The sequence below is a fragment of the Mytilus galloprovincialis genome, chromosome 8 (assembly GCF_965363235.1).
Source record: "Mytilus galloprovincialis chromosome 8, xbMytGall1.hap1.1, whole genome shotgun sequence".
NCBI classification, from domain to species: domain Eukaryota; kingdom Metazoa; phylum Mollusca; class Bivalvia; order Mytilida; family Mytilidae; genus Mytilus; species Mytilus galloprovincialis.
In genome coordinates, this window is record NC_134845.1 from 27,174,271 (window position 1) to 27,185,749 (window position 11,479).

Consider the following 11,479-nt stretch of genomic DNA (forward strand, 5'->3'; position numbering starts at 1 on the left):
TTGGAGTTCACGCCATTCACTCTGCCTATAGTATATTTCTTTTTGGTAAATTTAAGACACTTGAAAACCTATAACAACTGTTGCAATCATCTTATCCAGTTTAGATTCTGTATGTGATTGGAAATCTCACATACGATTTTTTGTCTCTCAGTCATACCATAAAGCGTATATTGTGTAAGTTATTTGGTATGTAGATATATTTTTTTACTTGTATTTGTTTTGTCTTCTTTTATGATAGTTTGTCAATTGGAAGGTCAAATCCATTATGAAGTTCGAAACATTGAAAACAACACTTTTTAAAAGATGTGTCAAATTAGCGTTAGGCCAACTATTCCTTGGTACAAAACCTTACTGTATAAAAATCAAAAGTTCGTCTACAGTAAATGCATATAAAATTGACTGTTTCAATAGTATTGTTATGTCACCGCAAGATTCACGTCTACTGGGTTGGTAATATCCTCGGTATAAAATGTCAGTTGGATTTGACCGAAAAATAAGACATGGTTTACTAAAGATCAACTACATGCACTAAATTAACTGATTTATACCAATATACCAATTGAAAATAATATAATGAACATAATATAATATGAATTTGGATATCTTAAATCAAATCAATTTTCGACCAACTCAATGTGCTTCTTGAAGCGATATTAAATTCTATTATACTATAAGTAAAAAAGTATGAATATGCTGTTTTATATAGCATGTTAGTTTCAATTAAAAAAAAGACGAAAAGATAAAAATCAAGAAAGACCGCAACTCCACGGCAAATTAACAAAGGGGATTACCATAAAAAAAACACCTGACAAAATCAAACTCTATCAATAAGACGTTACGCAAAATTACGTTATTATATGATTTAAGAACAGCAACCATTTGCCTATACACAATAAAATCACCAACATCCGTATATCTACAGAAAGGCCCGGACATGTTTTTTTTTTTTTTTTTATTTTCAGTTAATTCTATAAATTTTTGCACCATACATTTATTTTATTGAACTCACAAATCTTACTTTTACGTTAAAAATTGCAAGTCCGGCGTAACATTTCAAATTAAATAAACTGCATTTTTCTATGTTACGTAGTAATTTTGCACATACAATCTGCGAAATTGAGTATATCAGCTTCCTACTAGATTTAGATTATAACATCATACCCGTTTTTGGTATTAGCTGAAATTTGAAGCAAGCCTTCAACGAAATATTCAGCAGAGGAACCTGTCTTAATGTGTTATAAGCAAAGTTTATTAACATTTCAGTTTTATTATTATACCTATAAAGTAATAAAATCATATTAAAACTATACTTAAAAGAACGTTCGGAAAAAGATAAACATTTTCATAGTTTCAAGTGTAAAGCAGAATTTAAAAGCCACTATGTCCAAACGTAATTTTTGTCCATACCTTAGGTGAAACATGTTGTATAAATACTAAATGTGTATTTATAATACAAAACTAACATATTTATAAGATACAAACTATAAGTTCATACAACCATGATCACCTTACAATTTTTTTCTCGAAAAGCATTCCCTATGTCTAGCCATTATGTCCAAGGGCGTCATTTTGACGTTCCTGCAAACTGGTGTCTCTTATACAAAAACACACTATTTACGAACTGTTTAGGCAGTTAAAATGATGCCGGGAAATGTTCATTCCAAAATGGTCTGCTGAATCAAAATAACACTCAGATTAGAAAAACACACAAACATAAGGAATAAACCCTTTATAGACATAGGGGAAAAGTGGGGATGGGCCGAGGGATAATTTCTTATGGACAGAAGTTTTCATGCAAATCTAAAACACCTTTATAGATTAGAAACCGATTAGAATCCGAGGTACAATGGTCTTATAATTTTTAAAGAATCAAATAAATACGTATTTATAAAATAAAACCATCTGTGCTAAAAAGATAGAGAAATAGTCTGAAAACTCGCACAGACACATACAAATATTGGACAAAAGTGAGTTCAATCTAAAAAAGACATTTCAACTAAAATCCTTATAAAAAGAAATTGCTGAATTATTATATTACCGATTTTTATGAAATAAATACCATAAGTGTTTATGTTCAATTTGTCAAAACAATGTTCAGCTATATTTTAGTTTTCATGTGTCCATCATGGAGCAAGATTTTTTTAAAGGTTGCTATGTATCCTATCCAAAATAAAATTGAAAAAAATTGCATTTGTTTTTATCTCATTACAGATCAGAAAATAAAAACGACCCTTACTTAATTGCCTTATACATGATAAATTTTGAAACATTTCTTCAGCTTATTGTATTTATTTGATAAAAGTCGATAGAGTAGGTTCTCCGCTCTTGATAACAAAATGTCATAGTTAGTATATGGCGTCACATTTGTCAATTATACATGTTACGTCTTGCGACGCAATACCGTGCGTAACGTCTCAACGGATCAACCGAAAAACAACAGTCATATTGTTGACTTGGTACAGGCAAGTTCCGAAAAAAAAATGTTGGGTTGAACCTACTTTTACAGCTAGCTAAACTCTAACCTTCTAGTTCAGGGTTATTTGATGTTATTTCAGAATAGAAAGGAACACCTTTTTCAACTGATTTTTATAGTTCGTTCTTATTTTGTACAGTTACAGGGTTTGCAACAAAGAATTACTTATAAACTTATATTAACGTACATGTAGTATGAAAAGTTCAAATACAAGGAAGTTTAGTCTGTGAGGTCCTGTATAATAATTTGGAACAATTTTTGTCTCGTGTTTGATAAAAGTTTTTTTTAATCATTTTCTTCTGAAAGGTTTTTAAAATGTTTCAAAGACTTTAATAAAACAAAATCTGTTCTTATCTCATTTAAACATAAATTATTAATTTGACATGAAATATCTATCAGTTGTCTATAATCCTGAATGGCATACTCAATCAAATTGTTTTTTATGAGTGCAAATTAAATATTGACATAGTATTAACGAAGAAAACGATAATAATATATATGAACATTTGTCACATTTTGTGTTTGTTTAACTATATTCTATGATTCTTAACCCACACGAATCTAGCATTAAAGTTTATGTATTCCGAGTATTGTAGTTTTAAATTGTGCTATAGATTTAGATATAAATAATATTCATACAAACATAAAAATGTATCAACTGCGGGCCACATTATGACCAACAACAATGAGCAAGACGTATACCGCATACCAGGCTATTAAAGGCCCCGAAATGAAAAATGTAAAACATTTGACGATACACAAATATGATATAAACTAACAAAAGTATAGACATATAAGAACAGCGAGTTTAAGAATGTTTTTGTGTCCTCGATCCTTATTCTGCTTGGGACAGTGGGATATAGCACAACATAATAACAAACTTTAAATCGGTTGAAAATGGCTTCTTCGTCTTTTAGTTTCTGCTGGAGAGTAGTCTCATTGGCACTCATATCCCATCTTTTATGTTATAACATAATTACAAAGATGCAAAGCACAAACACGTTAAAAAAGATCTCGTAGTTAGTGAAAGCTTATTTCATATAATGAAATTAGTGTTAAAACGTCATTAATAGTTAATGAAAACATAATAGTGTACAATGCGATATAAAAGTAACGATACTAAATATATATGACCGTAAATGTGTGTACCAATTTTAAGTTGCATTGTATTTTACAAGGATGGAAAAAACTAGTACAATGATTCAATATTGCTAGATACGCACATTGCACTATTGTGAAAAGTCCAGAATTTTACACATGAAGTACCCAATGTTGTAACAGTCCTCTAGTCTTGTAATAAGTATTCCCGTTCCCTTCCACAACTTGTACATAGTTCAGCAAAAGTCAATTAAGAGTGTGAATTACGTGTCACGTGTTATAGCATTGTTTTAGTTGTATTTGTAAATCATAACTATTACTGCTTAGTCTATTTTTGGTAATATCCATTTGACGTCGCTCGTTACTTATACATCCCGTCATTATGTTAATTTCCTATGGTTAATGCTTGTATTCTTGTCTTTCATTTTTGCTTATGTGCTTTATCTATATGCCTTTTTGTTCGTCTTTATTGACAAATTTGTTTGTTTTTATTGCGATGAAAGTTGAAACACGATATTAACTGCTGTATCCTATTTTTTGACATTTTTACCTTGTCTGATTTGTTCACACATCGTTGTCAATATAAAGAAATTTTATGCGACTGTCATACAATTAAGTGGATTAGCTAGCTATAAAACCAGGTATAATCTACTATTTTCTGCATAAGAAAATGTCTGTACAAAGTCAGAAATATAACAGTTCTTACAAATTTTTTGATGTGTTTGAACTTTGATTTCACCATTTGCTTAGAGACTTTAAGTTAACAATTTTTCTCGGATTTCGTTAATTTTGTTATTTTACATTTTCTTCAAGTAAGGATATGAATGTGTCAAATCAACTTTCCTATTAGTTTATGAAGCTTCGTTTAGTAAAATCATTAAGAATACCGCTTTAATCTATATTCAGGAAAAGACAAATATGTAATTAAGAATTTGATTTTGTTCATACACATGCTATTAGCAATTGCTTCTTACTGTAGATAGTAGTATCAAATGACTGACATGATGCAATTCCTTTATCAGAAGATATTTGTTGATGTTTATTCAAAAGACCGATTTACGCAGTTTGTAATATTCTAGTCACGTAAAGTTCTAAATGTACTATATAAACTCATTATAGATACGGTAACCATGATTAGTGATAACCTTAGATAATCTTACTTCGTTTTCAAAAGCAAGCTTGATGATACATGTATGTATAAGAATACATCATGTATGTGGAGTACATATTTATTTGGATAAACATGTAAAATATACAATTGATCATTTGAATCTAGTTATCAGTACTTCAAATGGTCTAATTAAAAGAATGAATGACTTCGTACTGAGTAACACTAACAATTCTGTGTATTCATATTCATTGTAAACTTTGTATAAACAAATGAAAGCAAAGGATTTTCTTTTACGTTTTTGAAAAATTGTTGAATATATGAGCATGTTTCAAAACAGGCACACTTTTCGTTAACATATATTTTAGTCTTTTATCAAATATTTCTTTTCTGTCTATAACTGGATTGTTTATTTGTATGCGCAAGTGATGAAAATTGCATGTGATTTAAATAAATTGTGAAATTGATAATATGACACACTTTATTGCTAGAAAAATATTATGCATGTGTCCATATCTTTTGTAAAATCGTTATGCTTGTTTTATCCGTATCAATTGTATATTCTGATGTCATTTCCATCCACAATAACCAAAAAGGGTGAAAGCACGACAAAACTAAGCTTTTGACATCTTGAATTAGAAAATCAAAAAGTATCATACATATGTGGAAAAAAGTCTTTAAACGTACACAATATATGAGTCTTTCAGATATCAGTACATATATTCGTTGAACGCCATGATGATGGATGGCTAGTTTAACATAAAAAATTAAAAAAAAAGATGTGGCAATATTGCTTATGAGACACAACTTTCTAATAAATACCAAATGACATAGAAGTTCAAAATTATAAGTCACCGTACGGCGTTCAACAATGAGCGAAACAAACATCTCATAGTAAGTTAATATACCATACAAAAAGCACCGCAATGACAACAATTGAAACGAGAAAACTAACGGTCCAATTTTAAATCTTTTTTCCCCCTGTATATTGTAGCTGTTATATATATATATATATATATAAATGCTTTTTGTTTAAATATACTTCTTCACTTTTTTGGTCTTTTGGAAAATGTTGTTTGTGCTGTATTTAGACCCTTCTACAACGAAATTTGTTTTACATGCACACGTATAAAAAGTGCTGTTTTTATCCAACGCAATCATAGGTTTGAACGTAGTTTTCAATTTAGACTCGTATATATATATCGTTTTCATAGTGAAATATACATTATTTGACTTATAATATACTATCTTTTACTTTTATGAAGAAAAACAATGAATGTAGGTGCTGTAGGATGTTTGACTAATACAAATTTGCCATTGCTATTGAAAAAGCTGTAATGAAATATACTAAACATACTTTATTAGTAGGAGAAAAGGGCAAGTGAGTTGAGTTTTATTAAAAAAGATAAGAAATATTCGATGTCGAATGGCCATTATTTGTAAGATATTCGTAGTTGAAAATAAGAATAGAATGCTAGTAAACCTTTTTGTTTTACCTGTCTTTCGTTTCTTTCCTACATTGTGGAGGTAAAAGATGTAACAACAATGATGAAAAAATAATTCTGGCATCAGTCTTATAGGGAAAATAAGTAATTAAAATTGTTATAAAACACTTACTTCCGGAACTCGCATACTTTTTCAGGGTTTTTCAGCCGCAGTAATATGTATTTTCAAAAGCAAGCTTGATGATACATGTATGTATAAGAATACATCATGTACATGGAGTACACGAGTACATATTTATTTGGATAAACATGTCAAATATACAATTGATCATTTGAATCTAGTTATCAGTACTTCAAATGGTCTTAATACTTCGTACTGAGTAACACTAACAATTTTGTGTATTCATATTCATTGTAAACTTTGTATAAACAAATGAAAGCAAAGGATTTTCTTTTACGTTTTCGCAAAATTGTTGAATATATGAGCATGTTTCAAAACAGGCACACTTTTCGTTAACATATATTTTAGTCTTTTATCAAATATTTCTTTTCTGGCTATAACTGGATTGTTTATTTGTATGCGCAAGTGATGAAAATTGCATGTGATTTAAATAAATTGTGAAATTGATAATATGACACACTATACTGCTAGAAAAATATTATGCATGTGTCCATATGGCGTTCAACAATTAGCGAAACAAACATCTCATAGTAAGCTTATGTACCATACAAAAGGCACCGCAATGACAAAGGTAAAACAATTCAAACGAGAAAACTAACGACCCAATTTTAAATCTTTTTCTGTATATTATAGCTGTTATATATATATCGTTTTAATAGTGAAATATACATTATTTGGCTTATAATATACTATCTTTTACTTTTATGAAGAAAAACAACGGATGTAGGTGCTGTAGGATGTTTGACTAATACGAAATTTGCCATTGCTGTTGAAAAAGCTGTAATGACATATACTAAACATACATTATTAGGAGGAGAAAAAGGCAAGTGAGTTGAGTTTTATTAAAAAGATAAGAAATCTTCGATGTCGAATGGCCATTATTTGCAAGATATTCGTAGTTGAAAATAAGATTAAATTGCTAGTACACGTTTTTGTTTTACGTGTCTTTCGTTTCTTTCTTACATTGTGTTATCTTTGTTGCCTCTAATTTATGTCGTTCAAGAATTGTTTTCTAGTGTTCTATGAAATGAATTCCTGTTTGGTACGCAATATTCTGTTTATTATTTCAATTCATTTATAAGAGTATTGTAGTGAATGAATTTAATTATTACTGTAGCTTCCCGATTTGCTGCTGAGATGGGATTGGGTTGGGATACCAGCTTATCGTCATCAAAGTCAGAATCTCAGTATATATACTTGGAATTGTAGTCTGGCTTTTTTTTATTGCTGATTCAGTTTTCCTTTAGGATATAAGATAAGAGTTAGTTGAACTTATCATGCACACATTTTCTGAATGTTTCTCCAGATCCTTCCTCTAGCTGTGGCCCCTACACCCCAGTCAAAACAACTACGTCATCAATAATGGATAGCATTGACATAGATAACCACGATACCATTGCAATATTAGCTATTGACCAAAACGGCGATATCAGTTCTGGAACATCTTCTTATGGACTAAATCACAAAATTCCCGGGTATGATATCTGAAATCTAATTCCTTTATTATACAAATAGAAGCATAGATAAAATATTCATTTTATCTGCAAATATTCATTTCAAAAACTATCTCGCTGTACGTGTATACTCTAAACAAATTAACAGTGGAATTCACTAAAGTCATAAAACCATATCTGATTGCAACCAATATTGTTTTTTGATTTGCTTTTGTTCTTTTGTTAAATTTAGAACTCAAGTTGGGTATTTACTGAAGCAAATGTTCATTTGATTCTTAAGACCTTATTAAAACGGTTAGCAATGTTATTTCTGATTTCTTTTGTTTTCAACCAAGATATTTTTCTGTAGTAGCGGGAACATCCTGACTTTTTTTATTTTCTTGTTTAAGTCATGGTCATCCTGTTGGTGACTGTGAGGGTAAATTTAGGCAAAAGTGGTATACTGCTGTTAAATAGTCCCATTATTTGTTTAAGGAGGTAGACCTAGGTTAAGGGAAATAACTCTAAAAATCATCAGTATGTTTGTGTCAGCCATTTTCATAAATATGTTCCAAGCTTCTTGGATACATAGATTATTTCCAATCTGTTTCAGGTAAATGCTTAAAATGCATTGAGGAAACTTGACTTTTACAAACACATAACTGATTTAAAGAGTTATCTCCCTGTACCAAGGTCTACCCCCTTAAGCGAAAACAAATCTGGGTTACATGCTGTAACCGAGGGAAACATGTCAACTGTACGATGAACGGATATATCAACGAAACAACAGACACACTGAACTGCAACAAAAACAAACGCTAACACACATAGAAACCGACTACTTGATAACTATTGCATTATTCCTGAAATGGTACAGGTAAAACTGGTTTGACCCCAACACATGTTTGTACGAAGACTTATTATATAAGACATGAACTTGAATTGAAGTTGTAATGCCAAATGATTAACGAAATTAAAAAGTATAAAATCAAAACAAATATCGTAAGATGTATTCCATGCAAGGTTTTGGTCATCTAAACCTGAGGTTGAAAATAACATTTTAACATCTGATTAATAATTATTGTGAAGCTTATTACCATAGCAGGACATAAAGTTAAAACCAGGTCGTTATAGTTTGATATGTTAAAGATACGATATCACAGTAAAACGTCACCAATGGACACTTTCTAGATATGAATATTTAAAATACAAACGCAGTGTAACGTGAAACATTCTGTATTTTCATGTTTGGTTTTGATAATTTTTTAACAATGTTACAAATAAAATGTATTTTCATATAGACGGGTAGGTGATTCTCTTATAGTTGGAGCTGGTTCATATGCTATGAATGGTGTTGGCTGCTTCGACCGGTAATGGAGATGTTATGATGCGATTTTTACCAGCGTACGAAACTAAAATATTTATTTTTAAGTAATGCGATGAATTTGAAGTCTACAATAGTATACCGGTTTTCATAAGTCATAAACCGATCAGCGAAAACCAAATAAACTGATTTTCTATATTGATTGTACATAAAAAGGAAAAGAAAATTTGGTATGATAGCCAATGAGACAACTATTTCAGAGACCAAGTGACATAGAAGTACGTAATAATATGTTAACGCACGTCCTTCAACAATGCTGAAACCTATACCGTAAATCAAGCTATCAAATGCCTGGAAATGTCAAATTTAAAAACAAAATTCAAACGACATAACCAACAGCATAAAATCGATTTCACAAAAAAAATAACTGACGACTAAGATTGATCGTAAGTGTACTGAATTGACATTGACGATCAATCTAAGTTGTATGTTTTGTTTTTATAACCGACCACTGATTCTTGTTGAAAAGAAGAAGAAACGAAAAACATATACATGAGAACCGCTTGTTCAAATCAAATCAGAACTAATAAAAAAACACATGAGAATCGCTAGTTTAAATCAAATAAAAACTGGTAAAAACAAATCATGTTTCAAAGACTAGAATAACAAACAGTGCACATTCAACATGAGATTGATTTAGTGTAAAAGCGTCCTTAGCAGTAAACATGCTATTGCAGAATGATTTTTTTTATTTCGTTCCTCATCTACACTTTATAGGTTTCATGCCGTTATGATGATGCAGGTAGGCATGGATCCATTAAATGCATTAACAACTGCAATGAGGCCGATAACTCAATATTATCCAATGTTTCGTGGTGCAATGATTGCTGTTAACCAGAATGGAGATTATGGTTCGTAAGTTTAAACAAATATGTTTCAATCTAATATTTCTAATATGTTTGGTAAAAGAGGAAATAACAAGGGTAAAAAAAAATTATACATTAGTCTCATAAGGAAAATAAGTAATACATATTGATATGATTAACTTGCTACCCAAAGCTTACATATTTAATTAAATTAGGATAAATGCTGATGGAATAGCAGTCACAAAAAAAATAAACACAACAATGATATATAAGACATGGATTATATGAGATTTCTTCAAAACTGCTAATCTTAATTTTTACTTTTTACTTTTTCATTTTGAGGATAATTTAAAAGGACACTTTCTTCCTGTAGCCAATGCTACGATACGATCTATTGATTTCTCAGTTCTGTATTTTAAAAATTCCAGTATATGATTATCTAAGAGCACTTAAACTAACAAAGGATGGAGTTAGATGGAAAAAATAGACCCAAGTTGATTTGTGATATCATATTAAAAAATTTTATTATATCATTCTTTATCGTTGTTTTAATGTTCTCGAAATTTCTGTCTCGAGCGTATCTACCAAAAGTATATAAACAGCTAAACAGTGGTTCATATCTTATTTATTTTCTGTCATAGAATTTCTCCAATCTTTATATTATTTGCTATTATTTCAGCTGCAGTATGCCATGGTATGGAATCTTTTGACTTTTGTGTGGCCAATCCTGCCAACCAAAACGTACAAGTGTTGACGGCAAAATGTATATGATGACTGCTTTTACAAAAAAAAATTGAATACAGTGGTTTATAACTTAATTATTTTCTGAAATAGAAACTCCCCAATTTCTTGACAAATTAGTATTATTTCATCGGCAGTTTTTTATGGAATCCTTTGACTTTTTTGTGGCCAATCCTACCAATAGTAACGTACAAGTGTTGACGGGGAAAATGTGCATGGTGAATGCACAACTAAAACAGACTGATTCGGTTTCATTCGCTGAGAAAGTTTATTTTGATATAATAATCAAATTCGAATGCATGTGAATTTGGATGACAGAGTATTTATAGTGGCTTATACATTCTGCATTGAGAATTAGCTCCAGTAAGAAACCCCTATTTCGTCTAAGATCACATTAAACAATTTCCTAAGGTTATCAGGTCACATTTAAATTTTAAAGCAACTGGATCCACATAACAATATTTCTTCTTTAAGTTTTCCAGTCTTCCATCTGAATAAAGATGAATATTAACTGGTGCATACGTGGCATATTGATTTAAAACAAGTTAATATACAGTTACAAACAAAACGGTACAGAGAACAGACATAGTGATGAAAACTAGGTACTGGAGATGAAGATATTAAAACAAATCTGTAAAAAAAGGGGCGAAAGATACCAGAGGGGTAGTCAAACTCATAAATCGAAAATAAACTGACAACGCCATGGCTAAAAAATAAAAAGACAAACAGACAAATAATAGTACAAAATACACAACATAGAAAACTAGAAACCAAGCAACACGAACCCCACCAAAACCGGGGGTGATCGCA

At 30.4% G+C, this 11,479-nt stretch overlaps 1 protein-coding gene across 1 annotated transcript; it reads left to right on the forward strand.

Annotated features, from left to right (window-relative positions):
- Positions 1-9,039: 9,039 nt before the first annotated feature.
- Positions 9,040-10,737, forward strand: LOC143085450 (N(4)-(Beta-N-acetylglucosaminyl)-L-asparaginase-like). Its single transcript, XM_076261799.1, has 3 exons — positions 9,040-9,142; positions 9,840-9,973; positions 10,608-10,737. The coding sequence occupies exons 1-3, from the start codon at positions 9,087-9,089 to the stop codon at positions 10,697-10,699; spliced, it is 282 nt and encodes a 93-aa protein (XP_076117914.1). The 5' UTR covers positions 9,040-9,086; the 3' UTR covers positions 10,700-10,737.
- Positions 10,738-11,479: the final 742 nt, after the last annotated feature.

Bases quoted from the DNA above. Each gene is read 5' to 3' on its own strand.
- LOC143085450 (XM_076261799.1), top strand. From the start codon at position 9,087: ATGGTGTTGGCTGCTTCGACCGGTAATGGAGATGTTATGATGCGATTT. The intron at 9,143-9,839 runs GTACGAAACTAA...TACACTTTATAG, and splicing joins ATGATGCGATTTTTACCAGC to GTTTCATGCCGTTATGATGA. The intron at 9,974-10,607 runs GTTCGTAAGTTT...CTATTATTTCAG, and splicing joins TAACCAGAATGGAGATTATG to CTGCAGTATGCCATGGTATG.